This window comes from Leptodactylus fuscus, chromosome 6 (assembly GCF_031893055.1).
Source record: "Leptodactylus fuscus isolate aLepFus1 chromosome 6, aLepFus1.hap2, whole genome shotgun sequence".
Taxonomy (NCBI): domain Eukaryota; kingdom Metazoa; phylum Chordata; class Amphibia; order Anura; family Leptodactylidae; genus Leptodactylus; species Leptodactylus fuscus.
In genome coordinates, this window is record NC_134270.1 from 138,363,287 (window position 1) to 138,387,231 (window position 23,945).

At 42.7% G+C, this 23,945-nt stretch overlaps 2 protein-coding genes across 2 annotated transcripts in view; both read left to right on the forward strand.

The window, feature by feature from the left end:
- The window catches only part of TUBG1 (tubulin gamma 1), a 549,244-nt gene that overhangs the window by 396,163 nt on the left and 129,136 nt on the right, over positions 1-23,945 (forward strand). The window lies entirely within an intron of this gene.
- Positions 21,635-23,945, forward strand: part of RAMP2 (receptor activity modifying protein 2) — a 42,360-nt gene continuing 40,049 nt past the window's right edge. Inside the window, exon 1 of the mRNA XM_075277416.1 lies at positions 21,635-21,699. Within this exon, the coding sequence (XP_075133517.1) occupies positions 21,645-21,699 (55 nt within the window). The 5' untranslated portion in view covers positions 21,635-21,644. The remainder of the gene's footprint in view (positions 21,700-23,945) is intronic.

Here is a 23,945-nt window from a genome sequence, read left to right on the forward strand (position 1 = left end):
GATCACCGGTCATATGTACACGTCTGTGTCCGGACAGATTTGGGAAATTGCTTCCCTTCCAACACACACACTAAAAGGATATATTCAAGATTAACTATTTCTATATTAGAAATATCACACTGAAGAGATAACATTCACCTGCAGATTTACCATCTGTATACTAGAAGAATCGGATATATCTAAACACTTCTAAATCAAGAAGTATGGCCAAGTTCACATTTACCTTAATACTGCCCTTGTCCTGCCCATCTAGTGTAGGATGAGAGCAACGGACTTTAGGGCTAAGGGCTAGTTCACAGTGGGGCGCGGGTGGGGCGGATTTTGCCACCGGGAGTGACGTGGGGAGCCGTGGCACTCTCGGGTCAAAACCCGCCTGCCACAACTGTCGCAATCGCGGCTTCCCCCTCTGGAGTCGGCTCAAATGAATGGGCCGACACCAGAGGTTGCTGCCACCAGGCAGAAGCCGCGGCTCAGCGTGAAAAAAGGGCAGCTCGCTTCTTTTTTCCACTATTGGCAACATGCCGATAGCGGAAAAAAGAACGCTAGTGGTATCCATAGACCACCTTTGTATGGAGGCAGATTTTGAGGCGAAATCCGCTGTCAAAATCCGCCTCCTTGCCCCCGTGTGAACTAGCCCTAAGGCTCCACTGGGCGGAAACGCAGCAATTTTGGGCATTGCGGTAATGGATTGAACAGAAGGGAGAAGTATAAGAACTTCCTATATATTTCCCTTTCCTTTTGTAACCACTCTTGGCTTTGGCTCAAAAAACCGCGGCAAAATCTGCAACAAAAAAAGCTGCGTTTCTGCAACTTGGGGCCTTAGCCTAAAAGTTGCTCTATATGGCAGAATAAATTTAGCTTAGTAAAATTAGGACTACACAGCCCGACTCCTATCATGCAACCAAAGATTGCTGTATCATCCTATGACAACTAAGTATGTGAATGGAGTTACTAAGTTCGCATTTCCCTTAATACACCCCGTTGCTCTGATCTGTCATAGGATAAGAGCAGTGGACTTAAATAGGGCTGACATGGTGTTTGCCTCTGGAGGAAGCCAATGTGAAACGTGCATTGAGGCGACGTCCGGTAAATGAAGATAACCATGTCCAGCTCCTGTTATTATTTCTTGGGGAAAGCTAATGTATTTTACCATGTGGACAGAGGAAAGATTTTATCTGTATAGACATCCAGTGTACACAACATATGGAAATTATTTCTACTAGGATTGTAAATGGAATACTCCAGGGTGCTGTCCTGTGACCTCATCTTTCCTCATAAGACATTGAGAGCAAGGGTTGAAAGTGTTTTTGTTTACACCACAAATTTTGTAAGACAGAACATTGTAAAAAGTCATTTTACGAGCACAGCCTATGAAGAAGTATGGGATGTTTGATGCACACATTGCCTTCCAACGTCAAGAATTATATTCTACTTATCTAGAATTCCTTAGGAAATCTACCTGGTGAAGATATTTAGTGTTTTAGGAAACTTGTAGAATGGGATCTTCTGTTGCAACGTTGACAAAATTTTCCAATCCTTTTAAGTGATGGCATAACAGAAACTGGCATGGGATATGGAAGCTTCAGACCGGGAGCAGCAGGGATCAGGATATAGATAGTTCCCCTAAAAAACTGCCGCACAGATAGTGCTCCCTACATTAGTTAGTATCATACATAGCGCCCCTGACAGTGCCTATAGCAATAATACTCCCCCATTATGCTCAGTTAGTAATAATGTCCTCCATAGCGCTCTAGGTATAAATAATGCTCCCCTTGTGTGTCCCATAAGTAATAATGCTACCATAGTGATAATTCTCCCTCAATGTCCCCCATTAATATAGAGCTACCATATTGCCCCAATAATACCTCCAGTAATAATATTGCCCCCCGAAGTGTTCCCCATAATGCCTCCAATAGTAAGGCCCACATAGTAATAATGCCCCCAGTATGCCATCATTACTAATAATTCCCTCAATAATATTAATGCTCCGTCATCATGCACATAGTGACCCATATATTAATAAGACTTCCATAGTGGGTTCCCAAATTAAATATTCCATCTTGATGTTAGAAAAAAAGAATAATATTCACTATACGCCTGTAAAATCTCTGCCTGTTCAGGTCACTGCGCCACCCTCTGCTCGCATGCTGCGGTGTAGGAGGCGTGTGCAGTTTGATTCCTTGCTTAGAGTTTTTGGTTGCACTGTGTGAACACGGCTCTAGTTCTGTAATTGAATTTCCACCACACCTGTCTTCTGCTCTTGTTTGCCTCTGTTCATGAAGTGGTTAAGTTTAGCCTTGCCCTGTGATTGACAGCCTATCCACCTATCAACTCCAGGGCGGGTTCTTCCTCCCTATTTATTCTTGGCTCTCATTCACATTGGTGCTTGCTATTGCCTTGTGCGTGCTGGCTTTTCTCTTGCTGTTTATTCTTGTGTTCTGATTCTTGACCTCTGGCTTTCCCTATAGACTACTCTTTTGGATATCGATTTTGGCACTGCATTGCTCGACTGTTACTGACCCCTGGCTAGCTGGGCTCCCTTGTTGTTGTTTATCTTGTCTGCGTTTTGTGTGTCACGTATTTAGGAAGGGTTTTATCGTCCAGTTGTCGCCTATGACTTAGGATAGGACCGGCAAGCAGGAAGGGACAGTGGGGGGTTTCAGGCCAGGGCTCACTGTCTCTTGTGCCCCTTCCTCCAGGGTTCATCTACAGCACTGGGGAACTGCTGTCTGGCACTTTTCTAACAACGCCGTTGCAATTTGGTGCAGGCCATAGGCGAGTAATTCTGAGGTTGCTACTGACAAATATCCAGAACCTATGCCCATCATCTCTTACGGTAGAGACTCAACCCCCCCTCCCCAGGCACATTATAAAGCCTGAATCACTTTGGTACAATCAATATACTTAATACAAAACAAAATGTCTATTAATAATTGAATTAAAAACTTACGTCCTTATCTATTACGGTAACAGTAAATATTGTGTCTTTATCTTTTGCTGCTTCTACAAGTAACACATTTACCTCTTATATTTGCAGTTCTTCATTTCTGGCAGAGGATTTTGCGGGTCCCCTTGACGAGGAACAGGATAATATGATGTGATGTCACTTCCTGTTCTCCATACGTCTCTGCCAAAAATGTAAAAGAGGGTCCTTGTTTCGGAAGATGACATCGTATTCTTATTAATATCTGGAATATGCTTCCTTCCTGCTGATTTTTCTGCTCAAACCTGCACGTATTACTCGAAGACTGTCTATAGAAACTCAACAGGGTACAACCCTGTGATGTGAGCGCAAGGAATCACATGGAGATTATTCAGAGGAAGTTAAGCAAAATTGTTTAGAGCAATATAATATGAAGTTGTGTCTGTTGTAGAATGCTAATCCATATTAATATTAGTGGAGGTGCATTCTCATATCCGACATCTATGTCAAGATATGATTAAAGATGAGCGAACGGCGTTTGATAGAATTGGTATTCGATAGAATATCAGGCTGGTCGAGGTATTCGATTCCAATTGAATACCACGCGGCAAACACACTAAAAATTTGTATCCCCTCCCACCTTCCCTGGTGCTTTTTTTACACCAATAACTGTCCAGGGGAGGTGGGACAGGAACTACGACAACGTAGGCATCGAAAAAAATCGGAAAAAGTAATTGGCTGGCTAATTCAGGTGACCTCCAATTTATACGAATGGTGGATTTCAGATTCTGTTCATATGAGACTGTGAACTAGACAGGGATAGATGTACAGGCAGGGTTAGCTAGGAATAAGCTTTAGTTAGGTAGGAATGTTATGCAAACAGCTCTTTGGGGCTCTATCTCATGGCAGCCCATTATATGCTAGTCGGGATCCCTGTCAGCTTGCGATATGCGGGAGCTGACTTTTTCTCATAGGAATGCATTGGCCAGCGTTGATTGGCTGAATGCCATACAATGTACAGCATTCGGCCATTCAACGCTGGTTCTGGCGGAGGAGGCGGAGTCTAAGATCGGTCCACAGCAGTCTCTATTGTGGTCCGATCTCAGATGCAGCAGAGTTGAGTGCACAGCTCTGCTACACCTCAGATGTAGCAGAGCTGTGTCAACTCTGCTATGCCTGAGATCGGACCACAATGGAGACTGCTGTGGACCGGTCTTAGACTCTGCCTCTTCCGGCAGAACCAGCGTTGATTGGCCGAATGCTGTACATTGTATGGCATTTGACCAATCAATGCTGGTCAATGCATTCCTATGGGAAAAAGTCAACTCCCGTTCAGCTCTGCTATACCTGAGATGTAGCAGTGCTATGTGCTCAACACTGCTACAACTGAGATGTAGCAGCGCTGTGTCAACTCTGCTATACCTGAGATGTAGCAGAGCTGTGTCAACTCTGCTACATCTGGGATCGGACCACAATGGAGACTGCTGTGGACCAATCATAGACTCCGCCTCCTCCGGCAGAACCAGCGTTGATTGGCCGAATGCTGTACACTGTATGGCATTCGGCCAATCAACGCTGGTCAATGCATTCCTATGGGAAAAAGTCAGCTCCCGCATTAGTGGCATAAATCAGGGACTTGGGCATGTTAGATGCCCCCAGACATGCTTCCCCTGCTGTCCCAGTTGCATTCCAGTGGTGTTGGCATCATTTCCTGAGGTGTCATAGTGGACTTGGTGACTCTCCTGAGTCGAATAATGGTTTCCCTTCAAAACAAAGCATTTTCTCCCATAGACTATAATGGTTTTCAATATTCATTTGAATAGTCGAATATTGAGGGGCTATTCGAAACGAATATCGAATATTTCACTGTTCGCTCATCTCTAGATATGATAGCTTAAAACTGCAGACCCAAAACCTGAAGCTACACCTTGTCTCCTTCAGATTTCTGTCTAGGGTAATGTTTTCATGGTAATTTTCATGGCTTTTTCATTGTGCCTATGTCAATATGTAAAGAATATAGAGCAGCGATTCTCAACGTGGTGCTTTGTAATACACTGCAGAATATTTTGGTGCTATACACGTAAGCTAAATAAATAAATATCGTAAAGGTGTTGTAACCCACTGGTTAGGAAGATGAAAACATGCCTTCATGCAACATTATCCACGTCATTAGAATGCTTTTTGTGTTTTAGTTAAAAATTATTTTACTAAAACACACCAAAGAAATTTTGTCCAAGGGTGTCCTGATTCTAAAAAGAATAGCAAACACTTATATAGATACTCTATTTGAGGGCAATACTCTCTGCTATTAGTATACAATCATAAGATGCTTGTCATTGCAGTTCAGTATATTAGGATTCACACTGCCGTTATTAATGTCTATTGCTGTCACCCTCACAGAATGACAGCAATGGACATTAAATGACAGAGGAAGACGGAGCCCCCTCCATTGAGTGTCTCTCTTTATTTAAGCTAATGTAAAACAAGCTTTCTTCTGTCATCTTTTTTACTTTTCTGATGGAAGAATAAGTCAGGCATGCAGGACTTTTTCTTTCCTATCAAAAACAATCATAGAACAAAGTGTCTTTCATGCTGATTACATTAGTGTCAATTGGAATAGACACAAAGAGAGGGCTCCGTCTGTGTCTGTTACTCTGCTACAATTAATCTCCGTTACAGTCATCCTATGACAGATGACAGCAACGGGCATTGATAAAGGTAACGTGAAGGTACCCTAAGTCTCCTGCATGTGTCTGTTTTGCCTTATATAACTCAGTGTAATGGATGGCAGTTCTGACTTATCCACATTAGTCCTGTCACTTCAATCATTGCTTTACCCAGAGTAACTTGACAGACTGGATTAGTTTTGCAGTCGACTAAACTCATTATCAGCTTACGATGCAGTAGTTGGTAGTGAGGCTACGGTTACATGTATACACTGACAACATAGCTTTCTAAATGACAACAAAACATATTGCTATAGGTTCTGTACTTTAGAAACTCTGTAGGAAATATAAATTATTTAGAACCACTTCTTTTTTTTATGTAGACTGTGAGCCCCATATGGAGATCACAATATAATTTTTTTCCCTATCAGTATGTCTTTGTAGAATGGGAGTAAATCCACGCAAACACAGGGAGAACATACAAACTCCTTGCAGATGTTGTTCCTGGTGGGATTTGAACCCAGGACTCCAGCACTGCAAGGCTCCAGTGCTAACCACTGAGCCACTGTGTTGTCCCAAACCACTTCTATCCTATTGTGAGGGTGACATCACACTTAAAAGTTCTGCACAGGAACCACATGGGCCAATGGCCACACAATGTTGTAGGTAATAAATAGAGGGGGTCGAACTCCTGTTTTGGGTTTGGATTCTTGATTTCTTTTAGGTTGAACAAGTTTGGTATGAATAACACTTTAATACATGGTGTAGAACACTGTCAGGACTGCTAGAAAAACCCGACTTCCCTATGGGCTAATCACAGGACAGATACTATTGAATATTCAATAGCAGCAGTAGTTCCTCTGTGTTAGCGTGACCACCCCTCATAATAGTGGTGATGATCCTGCTATTACCTATCCCTGTGCTGTCACATTATTCATTTGTAACCATGAAAATTGTGTAAAAGTACCCATACAACATAGATACTTGTTGAACGTTCATTTGGCTGACGACTGTTCATCCTGACCAACATACTCATGGCTTGTGGTCTCTGGTTCTCTGGGGTTACCCATGAGAACAAAAGGATCAGGTTTCGAAATCCAGTAATACCTATTCCATCTGTGACACCTTCATACACATTATATGTGGATCCTGCTAAAATTGGCCAATATTCATGTATTGTGTATGGCCACCTTCAGTCTCAGTTTTAAAGGTATATTCAATATATTGAGTATAATATAGAATATGGAGAACACAATGTATCTAACATTTCATCTAACACGTTTAGCTTTAGAACAGTGACCAGCGGACAAACTGGAAAACATCAGAACGTGGGTGTTGGATGAACGATGAGGCGAGTATCACGTTTTTTTTATTCGTACCAATTTGATCCTTAAATGACCAGTTCTAACCCGATGTAGTCTCTAGAGACAGACTTTAGTAGACACTCGGTTTCGGGGACAGGTCTCATAACAGCATAGAAGGCAGTGATGAAAAAAAATCAATTTGTCTTTCAGGATATAACAGTATGGATTCACATATAACCACACAGACTCCCCGCAAGGGACATCCAGTAAATTATGTAGTAAATGGCAAGAAAAGGGGATATGGCTGGTGAGTCAGATGTTTACGAGAGACAAGCAATCTCTATGTGAACTAGATGAGAGATATCACCTAAACATGGTGCCATGGCCGCGGTACGCTCAAAGGAACATCACACATATAACATTACTTAGAGACATAGCAAATGAAGTGCATCAAAACCAATACTTACCCAACTCTTACCAACTGTTGTCCCTACATCACTTGTTCTTAGGGTTTTGGAGAGCCACCCAGATACCTTGTTTAAAAATGTTGTTACGAATGAAATGATCCTGACATTGGGACAAAGGTTAAACAAGGGTGGGCATATGTCCGAAAAGCTATGCTAAGCAGTTTTCAAGTTTTACATACAGCCACTTTGTTTTTTGACCTGCTACATGCATGAAATACATAAAAAATAAAAAATATATAAAATAAAAAATTAGATGGGACTTTCCCATTGCTTTAAAGAGGACCCTTCACCACATTCAGATTTCTGTATTCTTGGTGCTGTTCCAATGATTCCAGCACAGTTGGAATTTTCTCTCTAGCCCCCACCATTCCTGAATCAGTGTAGTTAGTTTTGGTGCCTGATATTCTATTTAGCCTCTGTACTTTCAGGCAGGAGCAGACAAATGTGGGTGATTCAGGGCTCTAGGAGACTGTCTAATAGAAGGCAACAGTATCAGAGCTTAAGAATAATGCCCCCTTGCCTGCTCCTCCTTGATGCTACCCACTTGACAGTAAAGAATCTAATTATTATATCAGGCACCAAACCTAACTGCACCGATTGCTCAGGAACAGTGGGGGCGAGAGAACAAAATTCTAATTGCAATTCTCTCTTACACCTAAGTTATTGGTCTCGGTCCTTTGATACTGGAAAAGTACCAATACTGGACCAAATCAAGTCATGTATCAGCCACTCTTGTTACTTTACATCTTATTTATAGCTACGGGAGGGGGAAACTACATGTCTATAAGATACACCATTTAGTATCCTCCATTATCCTCCAGCTAGATCATATCACAGAGTTAATGCATTTACATCAACTGGATGCAGAAAGACAAGAAGAAAAACACGGCAAGGAGATGTTTACTTCCAGATACTGCTGACAAGAGGAAATGGCCAAACTCATGACACCTTTCATCTAAACATCCTGGTGTCAAGAGTGAGTCGGGGTCCTTTGACCAATTAGCTAATTGTCCAGCAATTATGGAGATTCTTCTGGTGCTTTACCAGTTATGTGTCTTTTTTATTGTTGGAACCTTAAGAAGTAGACATGCCTGATTTTGATATGTTTTGCATTCTGTTTTTGGTATATAAAAATACATTTTCTCAATAAAAACAATATAATAAATTATCCCTGTGTGACATTGTCCAACATCTGTAATACACTTCTCTCACACCAAGGACTCAAAGTATTGGGAATGTCAGTGGTGCAGGGAAGTCAGTGGTGGGGATGGCCGACCCAATTGATTTAGAACCAGATTCCATTCAAGATGTGTTGGGCTCATCCAAACACAAAACTTTTCAGTTCATCACCCATGAAACACTCTAATACTATGGGGTCTCATCAGACACCGCCAGACACCATCATCCAATGTGCGTTTTGGCGCATGCCTTCGTCAGGGGTTGGCGTCATTAGATAGGGCAAGGCCTTTTATAGGAAATAGAATTAAGTCAGATAAAATCAAATAGACGGCAGCGGTAATAATCTCCTTTTGTGATGCCAATTATATGGCAGATGGCAGGAAAAACATGGCGGACACTCTACATCCTGCTAGCCGGACTGCAGGAAGTGATGTAGGAAGGCATAATGTCATGTAACGTACATGCCCTCACTCTAGACTTCACTTATTATAAGGAGGTGTAAGGAGACCCCAGAATATAATAATCGGACTTCTGGTTCTATCCAATCAAGTTCGGTACAAAATGAATCGGAGAAATAAATCACATGAATATTTGTCAAATTGAATCTTGTGAGGTTGTCCTATCGCTGGTCAGTGGCTACCTTATCAGCACTCAACCCCAACAGCCTAAGAACTCAATTTCATAGGAAGCCGATTTACTAGAAGTATATTTATTAATGTGAGAAGAAATAAGAGAACCCAAAGAAAACCAATGCAAGCACGCAGAGAACATACAAATCCATCCAATGTACTGGAAAGCTGGAAAAAATTCTGAATGGGATGGAATAGTAGAAAATCTGGTTTTGTGTGACTTTCTAAGGGCTTCATTTTTACTGCATTCACTGTGCATCAAAATGACATGTCTCCTGTATCTATGGATCAGTATGATTCCAGGGATTGCAGGTTTGTACAGTTTAAACTGGGGGCAACTGGAGTGGGACATAAACTATGAGGGTAGATGGAGGGGATATTATACTGTGGGTGGACTTGGAGAGGGGCTTTATACTGTGACAGCAAGCGGAGGGGACATTATATGGGGAAATACCATGTTAGGGTGACTTTAAAGGCATTAGACTGTGTGGAGGCGCTAAGAGAAATGAATGGGAATGGGCAGAGCCACGTATACGTGGGTGGGTCTAAATTCACATGCTATACATTCTGTCTCTCTTTCTGTCCTTTGATAGTTGGGAGTTATGCTTTAGGGGCCATAATGAAAGGGTTAATACTTGTATAGCGGAGACCCCACAGCTATGACGGCCATCCAATGCCTGAGCAGCCACCATATTTATACCCCTGACTTTTTCGGTAGTACAGCGGATGTCAGGAAAGGGTTTCTAGTATTAGTAAAGATATTGGTGTGAGATGTGCCTGTAATATTAAGAGGATCCAGGCTCTTAATAATTCCGGCACAACAGACGAGATCCCGTGCACCATAAATAAAATCTCCAGTCAGGTAATGGTGTAGATTTCAGGTACTCCACACACCCATTTTGTGACCATATGGGTACGCCACACCCATATGACCTAGAGTAAATTTGTCAGGTTGGAGTGCCACCGACCTGGCCCACCTACGTTTGTGTCCTGCCCACTTTAAGAAAAAACATAGTGAGTAGAGTACAGAACCAACAATGTGGATCATATTTGGCACAAAAAGGGCGGTGCACCAAAGATGTTCAACTTTTACACTCATCAGAAATATTGGGTAGGTGGGCTACAAAATTCCACTATCATGTTTATTTTCTTATGTGCTAAGGACATTGGTATTTTTGTTTATTTTTAATCCTTGTTTTAGATTTTTAATAAGTTTTAGATTTTTAAAAAGTTTATTCAACTTTTTCTTACTTTTTTAAAGCTTAACTAATAGACTTTATATAATAGAAGAAAAGTGCCTGTTTCTTCACTTATTTGCTTTTTTCTGTCACTAATCACATCTGTGCAATTGAACGCTATGGAAAGGGGGAAGGAGAGGAAAAGGAGATCAAAGGAGACATCAGCAATATATAGAGACAGTTCTTTTTCGCAACACATCTGGGTTATCAGGAATTAAACAGAAATTACTCAGTTAATGCAGTAGACAGACTCATAACTATGTCTTTCTCCTTCTCTCCCCCCCTTCCTCCTTAGAGTATGTTCACACAGAGTTTTTAGCAGCGGATTTTGAGGCGGAATCCACCTCAAAATCTGGCTCCAAACAAGGCTCCCATTGACTTCAATGGGAGCTGCTCGCTTCTTTTTTCCGCTAGCTTGCCGCAGATTCCGTGGCTGACTCAGCTGCGGCGTCAACAGTGCGAGGCTCCTTCCTGATTAGACACATTCTTAGCCTAATCCGGAGCGGTATGCCGTAACTGGATGCCGAAGCACTGCACCGTCATTCCGTCGCGGATAGCCGTGTGGAAGTGATCACATGCGGAATGCAAATTTTGCTGTGTGAACATACCCTTTAGAACCCATTGTAAACTAAGATTGTTTGTGTATGGAGTACAGACAGAATAAATGAAGAAGTAAATCCAGCAGAAATACACAGATACAGACACTTTCCTTTACCCTTTACCCTTCTTTACACTTTTAGGATACGTTCACACAGTTTTATTTGGAGCATCTTTTGGAGCAGTTTACAAAAATCGGTGCATAAAAACACTAACATTTTACTTCCACTCTTTCATTTCAATGGGCTTTACAATGTGAAATCCGCCCGAAGATCGGTGATGACGCTAGTTATATCCCTCCAGCTAGAGTAAAAAGATCTGATGAATCCCATTGAAATGAATGAGAGGGATGGGAGACATTTTTGAGGCGGGTTTAATAGTGGATTCAGCCTCAAACTCCACTTGCAAAAAAACTATGTGTTTACTTACCCTAAGACCGGTTGCAGATGACCGGGGCCAAACAGCTAGCTGCGAATTAAAGGCACGGGAGGCGCACAGGGGACATGTGGATATCAGCCATGTGCCACCCGTGCTCCAGCCATGCTTCAGCGGCCCCTTTTATTATATGAATAGGAGCCACAGAAGCAGGGCCACAAAAATGGACAGGAATAAGACTTGTTCTATATTTTGTGGCCCGGACCATCGGCCTTCACATGTAACCATGTAATTCAAGGCCATGTATACGGGACCATGAATTGAATGGGTCAATGTGCTATCCGGGAAAAACACGGATAGCACATGGATCTCGCCCACAGTCGTCTGTAAGAGGCCTAAGTCACCCTGGATGGCTTGAAATTAAGATATGTCGATCTGTGATAAAATACATTGTATTCAATATTGCAGTGTAAGGTTCCTGTGACATCCTCCTATTAAGAATAGAATTACTACATAGCAGGCCTGGGGACCCGTCTCAAAACCACCTTCTGTCATGACAACTGATTGACACCCAGCATTTTGTAGCTGGAGGGCTACCAAGGGTCAGAAGGCCATACATAGTTCACTGTGACACCATATAATAAGCAGATATACTAAACTACATACAGTACAGTATACCAGTACTGAAAACGGAAGGGGTATAATATGTTGTTTACAACACCGATGTTCCTTATATGTACAATAGAATATCAGATTCTTAAAAAATTTAAAAAAGGAAACAGTTTTGTCATTGTGGTGAGTCAGCAGGTAAGCGGCAAAGCACATCCTATCCGAAACCACAGACGTACAATGATGAAGAAATCGTATGGATACCCAGTCTTCCACTAGTGGTGATTTTGAGGAACCAACACCCCCATAGTTTCATAGTAAACCATAAGTAAAACACTGACTGATAATTCTTATAATTCAGCTATAAACATATCCATTTATTTAGAGATTTGATACTTAAAAATTATAATTTTTCCATTGCCATGTGTCATGCCAGTCTACAGCACCCATGGTTGGCATAAGCTTGTCAATGAAATGGATGGTGCTTCTCTACAGGTTGCTCTGTCCAAGTTTCATATATATATATATATATATATATATATATATATATATATATATATATATTTTAACCAGACCATGGGCTTTCTCAATAGCTTCAGGGTTGTGAGCCCTCTCCAAATGGTATATGGAACTTTTTCAAGCCACATTATTATAACGTCTTGAATAATACCTGGAATGTGTCCATGTCTGAGAGAACAGTAGACATCTGCTCGAGAACCCAAACCAAAGATCGTTCCCATTACATGAATCACAAAAACTGTAAACAAAAACCCCAAAAACCACAGACACCCTTCCACCACGACATAATAGGAAAAAATTAATTAATCCCTATGGGCTGGTAAGATAGATTCCGGGCAGTCCAAAATATGAAAGAAAGTCCAAGAAGCCATGTGGTAGGTCTCCGAAACACTGCTGAAAGAACGTTTGGCCTAAAGTATCTAAGTAAATAGTCATATCTGTAGCTACACAAATGGCTTTTTGACCATACTGGTGCTGCCCAAGAAGAGCCAAGAATGTCCCTGATAGGAATGGCACCAGAGGTGTCTGTAAATAATGCCAGCTCAATGTCCACTTTTTGAAAATAGGACATTGAAGCCTCTAATAAAAAAAACCTGACACACACATAGATCTTCATTAATAATAATGAGCTTTGCACACACTGACAGTAACCAAAGAGAGCCTGCAGGACTGGGGGGACCACAGTTACCTACAAACCAATGCTGGCTATCCCCCTCCCCTATTATAAATAACACACACTACGTCATGGAGTCTGCCGTTGGATGGGCACAACTTTTATTTTATAAAAATCAATCATAATTTTTTTTATAAAATTCAATTTTATAAAATTCAATCATTAAAACCATTAGCGTATTATTAGAGATGGGCAAACCAACTCATAACAAGCATAAAAGGGGTATCCTCCTCAGTAAGACACATGGGGGCAGCTGCTGGGCCAACACCGGGGCATCGTATAAAGAGGAGCTAAACCTGGCTCTGCAGTCAGTGACATCTTCCTTAGATGGTGACAATTAAAAAAAAAACCCAATAAACCAAGATTCAATGAACCTTAAAGGATCTGTAACATCTGTAAAGTCATTTCTGTACTACCAAGAAGGAGTCTACCAGAGACAATAACTGAGCCAACTTATCGACAACAAGGCAAAAGATCACGTCAATGGTCTCAATTTCAAAGTCCAAAAAGAAGAAAACCGACAGACATCACAAATAATAGAATAACCAACAACAAAATAATGGGTAATAGATAATGGGTAAAAGATCTAAACAGAACTAGTATTAAAAAACTTCAAGAAGATCAGGAAATGGTGGAAAAGCTACTCAAATAAGCACTTTTACTTTTTGGCGTGTGCAACGCGGGGCCCTGGCCTTAAAGGGGTTCCCCACAAAAGACATTTATGGAATACCAACAAGATATGCCATAAAAGATAGATGCTAATATATATTATATTTATAACATTTCTATTGAGATCATTTTTATTGTGATGAGATTTGAATAAAAGTTAAAAATAAGATCTGAAATTTAAGAACCTAATTCGGATAGGAACTGAACATCTTTGCCATGAAGCGCCTTGATCAGAAATAACAAGGGCCTGTTGAGTTATGTAAGACAATAATAACCTCTTTCTCTTTTAGGCTCCTCTACCATAGGGGAAATATGTTGGAAGAAGAGACTGTTCTAAGACCCAAACATGAACGTTGCCATCAAAATTATCCGGAACAAGTCCTACAAATCCTCGATCAATTAGAGATTACTTGTAAAAACACGTGTTATTCATTTGTGGATTATAAAAGCAGTCAGAAAGTCCATTGTTGAGAACCTCAGCTACTATCTCAGGATGCTGGATTTAGCCAATGTTACTGTCAGGATTCGCGGACGCCATGGCTTCCCTGCCAGGCGGCGCATGCCCCGGAGGCGTGTCAGTGATTCCTCTGGCCGTGTTTAGTACACTAAGGGGTTAAGTTGCCTCCTTGGTGTCGGCTTGACTGGCAGGGTGTCTGGCCAGTCATTCCCATCTGTGATGGGTGGGGTTGTTTCCCAGTTCCTATTTTAACTCCACTCACCCATCTTCATTTGCCTGCTATAGGTTCTATATACTTTGGTATTTCCAGGTTCTGTATTCTGGTACACTTGCTACAAACTCTTAATCTTTGTTTTCCCTTCCTGTTCCTTGCCTGCTTCATCTTCTGGTTTATTTCAGCATTCTACTTCTTACCTATACCTACTACTGGTCTAGCTTGAACTCTATACAGCTATTGTTCTCTGTTACCTGCCGCTACTAGTTATTCCCTGTTTCATTTTACATCTCAGCCCACTGTAGGGTTATTATAGGGAATCTATTTAGGTTCCTGTGAGGGGCGCCCTTGTAAGGACGTTACTCTGACGTTAGGCAGGTTCAGTCAGGGGTTCTTATAGGGCAAGTTTCCCAACCTGCTCCCACCCACGTTCCAGGACTTGCACTCAGCCGTCACCAATCCAGGTCAGTGTCTTACATTATAGCAGGCCCCTATCCCAGACAGCACTCCCGGCGGTTCAGAATGAGTACCGAGCTCTCAGTCACTGATCGCCTGGATGAGCTGTCAAATCATGTGCAGGGAATGGCTGGGTTAATAACTCAAGTCTCACAACGTCTGGACGCATTGACAACTTCAGTTTCAGACGTTGGGAGCCCACCAGTATCTCCACCTGTCTTCCCTGTACACAGTGTCCGGCCTAGTTCTAAAATGCTCCTACCAGATCGCTTTGATGGTAAACCTGACAGGTTCCGGACTTTCCGGGAATCATGTCGCCTCTATTTTCGTTTTAATTATTTCCCCTCTGAAGCAGAGAAAGTAGCGATTGTGGTATCACTCCTTCAAGGGGCTCCTCAGGATTGGGCTCTAGCCCTTCCTTCAGGGGCCGCTGAATGGAATTCCTTAGACAAATTTTTTCTGTCACTTGGCCAGGTTTATGATGACCCCAACCGTGCAGCTTTGGCAGAAACCCATTTGTTGTCTATTCAGCAAGGTCGCCGCACAGCTGAAGAATATTGCTCTGAATTCCGCCAGTGGTGCTCGCAGACCGGATGGTCTGACGGACCCCTTAAGACCCTTTTCCGACAAGGATTATCTGACATGATAAAAGACGCCATGGTAAGCCATCCCGTTCCTGAGTCCCTGGGCGACTTTATGACATTGGCCGTGACCATTGACAGGAGGCTTAGGGAAAGACGCAGAGAAAGGCAAGCAGGTTCCACCTTGCAGGTTAGGTCAGGCCTATCTTCTAAATCTTCTTCTGTCACCGCTAACGCCATTCCTTCCCAGCCCCCTTCACCATTTCCCTCTCAGACCTCTAGAGAGGAACCCATGATATTGGGCTCCACAGCTGCTGCTAGAAGGAAGCATCGCTTGGAGAACACCTTATGCTTGTATTGCGGTAAACCCGGACATTTTTTGAGAGATTGCCCATCCAGACCAAGACCGCCACAGGAAAACTCCAGCGCCTGAGTGATCTCCGGGAGGGTCACTCAGGCGTACAGGTACCTCCTAACTATTCAGATAAATTATTGCTACCAGTGACTCTGTTTTTTGGGCCCAAAACTTTTGCCTGTCAGGCAATGGTGGATTCAGGAGCTGCAATGAGTTTTATCCATGTGGCCGTGGCACAAGCCTTGGGGCTACCGTTAATTCCATTGTGTGCCCCCTTTTCGGTTTCTGGTGCAGATTTTACTCCCCTGTCTGAGGGAAGGATAAAATTTCGCACTGCAGAGGTCATGTTAAAAGTTGGGTGTCTGCATTCTGAAAAAATTTCATTTTTTGTTATTGAGAAATTAACTGTTGATATTATTCTCGGCTTGCCTTGGCTCCGCCTCCACAATCCTGTATTTGATTGGGAAACTGCTGAGTTGGTGAAATGGGGGAATTCATGTACTTCTCATTTAAATACCGTTCAGTCTCCTTTATGTTCAGTTAATTGTAACCCTGAGCTCCCTGACTTTATTTGTGATTTCAAAGACGTCTTTGACGAGGCCGCTGTGGAAATTTTACCTCCACAACGGCCTTACGATTGTGCCATAGAACTCGTTCCTGGAGCCAAGCTTCCTAAAGGTCGCATTTTTAACTTGTCAGCCCCTGAGCGAGAGTCTATGCGCCAATATGTTAAGGAAAGTTTGGTGAAAGGACACATTCGGCCATCCGTTTCCCCTGTTGGTGCTGGTTTTTTCTTTGTTGAAAAGAAAGATGGAGGTCTCCGCCCGTGTATTGATTATAGGGAGCTCAATAAAATAACGGTTAAGGATCAGCATCCTCTTCCTCTGATACCGGATCTTTTCAATCAGGTGGTCGGCGCCCGGTGGTTCTCTAAAATCGATCTCCGGGGAGCCTACAACCTAATCCGGATTAAAGAGGGAGATGAGTGGAAGACGGCTTTCAATACGCCGGAGGGCCACTTTGAGTATCTAGTCATGCCCTTTGGTTTATGTAATGCCCCAGCCGTCTTCCACGTTTCGTAAATGATATTTTCAGGGATCTATTGGGCCGTTTTCTAGTCATTTATTTGGATGATATTCTCATATTCTCCCCAGATTGGGAGTCCCATCAGCAGCATGTGAGAGAGGTCCTCTTAAGGTTGCGCCAGAATCAACTTTGCGCCAAGATTTCCAAATGTCAGTTTGGAGTCCAGGAGGTAGGGTTTCTGGGATACATACTCACCCCCGGTTCAATAGGTATGGATCCACAGAAAGTATCCGCCGTGATTCACTGGGTAAAACCGACAACATTGAAAGAGATCCAACGTTTTCTGGGTTTCGCAAATTATTATCGAAAATTCATTAAAAATTTTTCTACTATTGCCAAACCTCTTACTGACTTGACAAAAAAGGGGGCTGATCCTACCACCTGGACATCTGAGGCCAAATTATCATTTGAGACTTTAAAGAAATGTTTCACCACTGCTCCAGTCCTGGTCCACCCTGACCCCACTCGTCCTTTTGTGGTGGAGGTTGATGCCTCCGAGACGGGGGTTGGCGCTGTCCTGTCTCAGGGGGTAGATCCATTCACTAATCTTCAACCCATTGCATTTTTCTCCAGAAAATTCTCCACTGCAGAAGCCAATTACGATATAGGTAACAGGGAGTTGCTGGCTATAAAATGGGCCTTCGAAGAGTGGAGACATTTTCTGGAGGGTGCCAAACATAGAATTACAGTGTTAACTGACCATAAAAACCTGTTATACTTAGATAACGCCAAGAGGTTGAATCCCCGTCAGGCGCGGTGGGCGCTGTTCTTCACCAGATTTAATTTTATAGTTACCTATCGTCCAGGGTCTAAAAATATTAAGGCCGATGCCTTATCCAGGAGTTTTGGAATTTGTAGAATCCCAAATGAAGAACCTGAAAATGTCCTCTCTCCTGGGGTAGTTGTCGCAACCCTGACTCCAGATCTGATGTCTGCTCTTGCGGATGCACAGGGCTCCGCCCCTGATGCCTTGCCACCCGGTAAGCTCTTTGTCCCGGGTCACCTTCGCTTGAAAGTTCTGGAGGAGGTCCACTCCTCGGTACTAGCTGGTCACCCGGGCATTGCCGGCACTGGTTATTTGTTGTCTCGCACCTATTGGTGGCCGTCCTGGCAACGTGATGTCAAGGGGTTTGTACAAGCCTGTGAAACCTGTGCTAGGGCAAAGGTTCCCCGACAGCTCCCAGCAGGACTATTGCATCCACTCCCTTTACCCAGCAGACCTTGGTCCCATTTATCAATGGATTTTGTCACAGACCTTCCCCTCTCCAAGGGAAAGTCCGTAATCTGGGTGGTGGTGGATCGTTTTACTAAAATGTGTCATCTTATAGCGTTAAAGAAATTACCCACAGCTAAATATCTTGCAGGGTTGTTTATCTGCCATGTCTTACGTCTTCATGGTATTCCCTCAAACATAGTGTCAGACAGAGGGGTACAGTTCGTGTCGCAATTCTGGAAAGCATTCTGCCACAAGTTGGGTATCTCGCTGTCCTTTTCCTCAGCTTTTCACCCAGAAACTAATGGGCAGACTGAGAGACTTAATCAATCACTAGAACAGTATCTTAGGTGCTTTGTCTCTGAGTGTCAAGAAAAGTGGAGTGGTTATTTGCCTATGGCTGAGTTCGCTCTCAATAATCATGTTAGTGCTTCGACACGACTGTCCCCCTTCTACTGTAATTACGGTTTTCACCCCAGATACTCCTCTGGAACTGGTAATGAATCAACCTTCTCTTCAGCGAAAGACATTGCTAATATTTTGCACACGATTTGGGGGGCGAGTTTAGAAACTCTAAAGGAATCCCAACTCAAACAGGTAAAATATGCCAACAAAAAGCGCCGCCCCGGACCAGATTATGCTGTTGGTGATAAAGTGTGGCTATCAACTAAAAACCTCCGCCTTCGTGTACCATCAGCAAAGTTCGCCCCACGATTCATTGGTCCATATCCCATCACTGAAATAATCAATCCCGTGTCATTTAGGTTGTTACTCCCTAGTTCTCTCCGTATTCATCCGGTTTTTCATAAATCCTTATTAAAGAAGTATATTCCCGCTGTAGTTGCTCGTTCTCCACCTCAACCAGTGATCGTTCAAGGAGAGTTGGAGTTTGAGGTGGAGCGAATTATTGATTCTCGCAAAGTGCAGAATTCTCTCCAATATCTTGTACATTGGAAAGGATATGGCCCAGAGGAACGAGTTTGGGTTACTGCCAGAGATCTTCACGCTCCCAGATTGGTGGAAGAATTTCATCACTCCTATCCCACCAAGCCGGGAGGTCCGGGTGAGGGTCCGGAGGTCCCTCCTCAAGGTGGGGGTACTGTCAGGATTCGCGGACGCCATGGCTTCCCTGCCAGGCGGCGCATGCCCCGGAGGCGTGTCAGTGATTCCTCTGGCCGTGTTTAGTACACTAAGGGGTTAAGTTGCCTCCTTGGTGTCGGCTTGACTGGCAGGGTGTCTGGCCAGTCATTCCCATCTGTGATGGGTGGGGTTGTTTCCCAGTTCCTATTTTAACTCCACTCACCCATCTTCATTTGCCTGCTATAGGTTCTATATACTTTGGTATTTCCAGGTTCTGTATTCTGGTACACTTGCTACAAACTCTTAATCTTTGTTTTCCCTTCCTGTTCCTTGCCTGCTTCGTCTTCTGGTTTATTTCAGCATTCTACTTCTTACCTATACCTACTACTGGTCTAGCTTGAACTCTATACAGCTATTGTTCTCTGTTACCTGCCGCTACTAGTTATTCCCTGTTTCATTTTACATCTCAGCCCACTGTAGGGTTATTATAGGGAATCTATTTAGGTTCCTGTGAGGGGCGCCCTTGTAAGGACGTTACTCTGACGTTAGGCAGGTTCAGTCAGGGGTTCTTATAGGGCAAGTTTCCCAACCTGCTCCCGCCCACGTTCCAGGACTTGCACTCAGCCGTCACCAATCCAGGTCAGTGTCTTACAGTTACATCTCCAGCACCCTCAGCCTTGCGGGCACAACACTAAGTTTTCCTGTTTTCATAACAAACTAACTTGGAGTGAGAACGCTGCAAATAGAAGACTCGTATTTGAAATTGCATTAGGTAAAGATTCTACTTTAACCCTTGTTAAAAAGTCAGAATGCTCAGTACTTTTGTTTCTTCAAGACTAAGAAGTTCCAAGAGTGGCAGGAGGAGGAAAAAGTGTAGACAATGTTGTAACTTGAGGGGGTACAGAGGATGCAGTCACGTCGGAGTCCAGGAACCTTAGGAGACCCATAAGAAATGGCATCAGTATTGAGATTGTAGCTTCTATCTGACCCATAACTCAAGGAGACCCTCAGATTACCCTAACCAAACTAAGGTGGATTAAACTCCTTAGCTCCTGTAACCATCACTATCAAGAATTCACTGTAGGTGAGGTAGATGAGTATAGAAGTACCGGTAGGTTCACACTAGTGTTTGGCTCTCCGTTATTCAGGTCCATATGGGGTCATGGTTAACCAGGACTTTTCTCTCCACCGATTTTAGATGGAATCTGCGGTGGAGTCTTCTACTCAGATGCGAATCTAGACTAAGCTGAGATGTCATTACCTAGATCCAAGCATCTGTGTCTTTACCTGACCATAATAATGGAAAAAATCTTCTTTGTTCAGCCACTGCACGGTAACCCCATGTAGCTGGTACACAGAGTATATGTTGGCAATGTACATAAGAATATTGGACTCACTTCTATTTTTATCACTTACACAGAAAAAGTCTGGAACCAGTTACCAAAATTTTTAGATACTTTAGGCTCCTTATCATCGCCAACTTTTGCTTATCTTCCATGAGTTGATAGAGAAATAGGACCATATTTTAAGATATATTTTCTTCCTAGACCTCCATAGTCAAATGAGTGACTAGAAGAACCACAGAAATACCCCAAGAGTCTCTGAGTAATGAGTCTAAAGGTCTGACTGGACCCTCCATAGTTTGAGGCTGGGATTGGGAATTTTAGAATTATATACCTTGGAATGATCCATCTTAGCCAAGAAATTTTATTAAACACTCAACACTTCATTACCATTATGGACTGACTTTCACCCCCAGGTCTATAATTTTGGTCATTTATATGTTAATGGTGGTCAAGTAGTTGGTCACACGTTGGCCATGAACTTAGACTCCCCAGCCGGACTTTGTACAGAACACGTACCTCCAACGTCTGGCCCATCCGAGACGTTACTAAGACAATGACCATGCAACCGGAATCCCATGATGCTTTATTTCACCCAATGTATGTCCTACGTGAAATGATAGAAACCATCCCCAGCCTTGTTTAGGAAATAGATGATTAGATAAATGTGTTTGTACTGGTTTGGCTCAGGCAGAAGACTTTGATAAATCGGCCTCTTTGCTCCTTTCTATTTAAGACAGATGCTGAGGCGAAGCCACCGCAGTCACTGACAAGGTTAGGCTGAACTGTTCTAAACTTCTGGTGCAGAAAGCCCCTTTTTTTGCACGTCACGTCATATATGTTCAGTGACGGGTCTCCCGGTGGGAGGTCTGTTTCTAAGGCAGTGCTGAGTAATCTCATTATTTACACGAATTCTGTATTTGTGCAGGAAAAGGCTCCGCTTCCTGAAATCCTGTTCTCGCTTAATTCCCTCTCAGCTGCTTGTGCTGTTTTAATAAGCTCAGAGAGAGGATGGAGAGTACGATTCTGTGCATGCTCACAAGCGCGCTGTGTCTGTTCACTTGGGGTAAGCTTGTTTGTCCTGCTATGTCTCCTCTTTCATTTAGACATAGATTTGTCAGCACATCTGTTTAGTGTAACTTTTTTATTGCGTTCCTTGATCTCATTTCCTTGGAAGTTGGATCCTAGAGAAAATCATCTAGGAGAGCAACTTTAGCAAAGCATCTTAGCATTGTTATGCATTGTCTTACACGCATGTTGCAGCTTTCTTCCATTGTAATACTTGAAGCACTTTGAAGCTTTCTCAACAAGGCTCTCGGCAGCGTTACTGTCCCCTGGTTAACCCTTCTGCTGCTGGAAGAGGTAAGCACCATGTTTGACAGAAAAAAAAAGTGTTGAACTATTGGAAAGTGTTATTCTTGCTCCGGGGGATTTTTCTTGTAAGAAGTGGCATGCTTTCTTGTGATCTCAAGCTGAAGAATCACAGAGCTGCTTCTTATTACACTTGTATACAGACCATGTTTTCTTGTTTGTTTGAACTTGTGCATGGATTAGTGCCTGACATATCCATGGTCCCATCTTGTTCTTGTAGCCTTTTTGTATTGTGGCTCAATAGTTAGAGGAGTTTTGTGTTGTAGTATATTAGATTTTATGGAGACCTGCTCATTGTCTTCCCAATTCATTATCATAGGTGCTAGTCTATATCTGATCAAAGACCTAAATTTACATGTCAGACAGTGATTGATAGATTGTTTCTCTTGAGCTGACCATTCACGTAAGGTACTGATCTGCAGACTCTGCTAAATCCAGATAAATTTGGTAAAAACTTATTAAAGTCTCATCTGTGATTTCTATAGTGGTCATGGACATAAGATTAACAGATGCTACTAAAATAAGTCAGTCTGATGTGTCAGCTTTAAGAAAACCAAACACTCCAACTTTCTTCTAAGATATACATTGACAATAAGTCTTTGTGAGTTACCTCCGATGTAGTATGTTACTAATACTCATCATTATGTACATAGTAAGCTCACAGTATACTACATGGGATATCACAAAGTCCTTATGTATCCAATATACAGATTTGTATTAGGCTTCTATTTATAATGGCGCTGTGACAGGTATAAGGATCCTCCAAGTGTATGTTATTCTTAAGCCCCAATGATTGTGTGTCGTTCCAGCAAACTGACCCAATCTTTTTGTATGTCCCCATATACACGGTTGTGAATTAACATGGGTCCGTGTGTGTATGTGGGGGATCTGATTTGCAAACCGGTCTCACTAATGAAATGTATGGGTCTGTGGAACGCAAAGGCGGCACTCGGATATCATCCATGTGGTTTCCTTACAGACCTGTATATACACATGGTTGTGTGCATGTAGGCTTAGGACAAGACTGAACTATTCGTGCCATAAAAATAGTACAAAGCTTTACAGAAGGTTTGCTACTTTGCACATAGTTAACAGTATAGTATTACTACACCTCTATGCTTTTACTATGCTATGAGGATACTCCGATTTTCAATGGATATGATTTCTAGATCATTCGTCGTTACCAAATAGTACTGATCTCATAGTGATACAACCAAACCTGAACTATCCCCATCCTCGCGACAAATATATGCTCAATCCAATGGCTCAACCCAACCAATACCTATATCTTAGAAGCTGTATACACGTTCACCACCTCACATTAGCCCCAAGATGTCATATGCCCCTTTACCCAAAGTAGAAGAGGCGATAAATATACAGTGGTGTGCCAGTCGAGTCACCCAGTCCATCCAACTGAGCCACCTAATCAATATCATATAAGTGCAATATATGAGCAATTGGATGTTTTTGTTTTACTGGATTGGATGTATAACGGGGGCTTTAAAGGGCAATGAAGGTTTCTTTACCAAGTATTTCCTCATTATTGTACATTACTAAGATTTTAACCTTGAGCAAACCTCAGGTGGCAGCGGATAAAGTGGGCACACGTTGTTTTAATGTGCGCCATTAAAGTAGTTCCCCTCTGATACGCAGTGATAATGTGATGAGGTTCAGAAAGCTTGTGACCACATAAAAGGAGGAGGGGGAGATGGGTTGTATTTAGTAAGAGAGCCAGAGACCTGAATGGCGTCTCTAAGCAATTTGGACAATAAAATGTGTCGAAAGGCTTCTCCGGTTATGAAAGTGTGCCATAAGACTGTATTGCAGCCTGCGGGGGGACAAAGGGCGGCTTTATGGCCATAGGCTGCTCATGTCCCCTTTGCTTTAGAATGCACAAAATCATATACTACAGTAACATAGTTCAGTGACACAACGTAATGT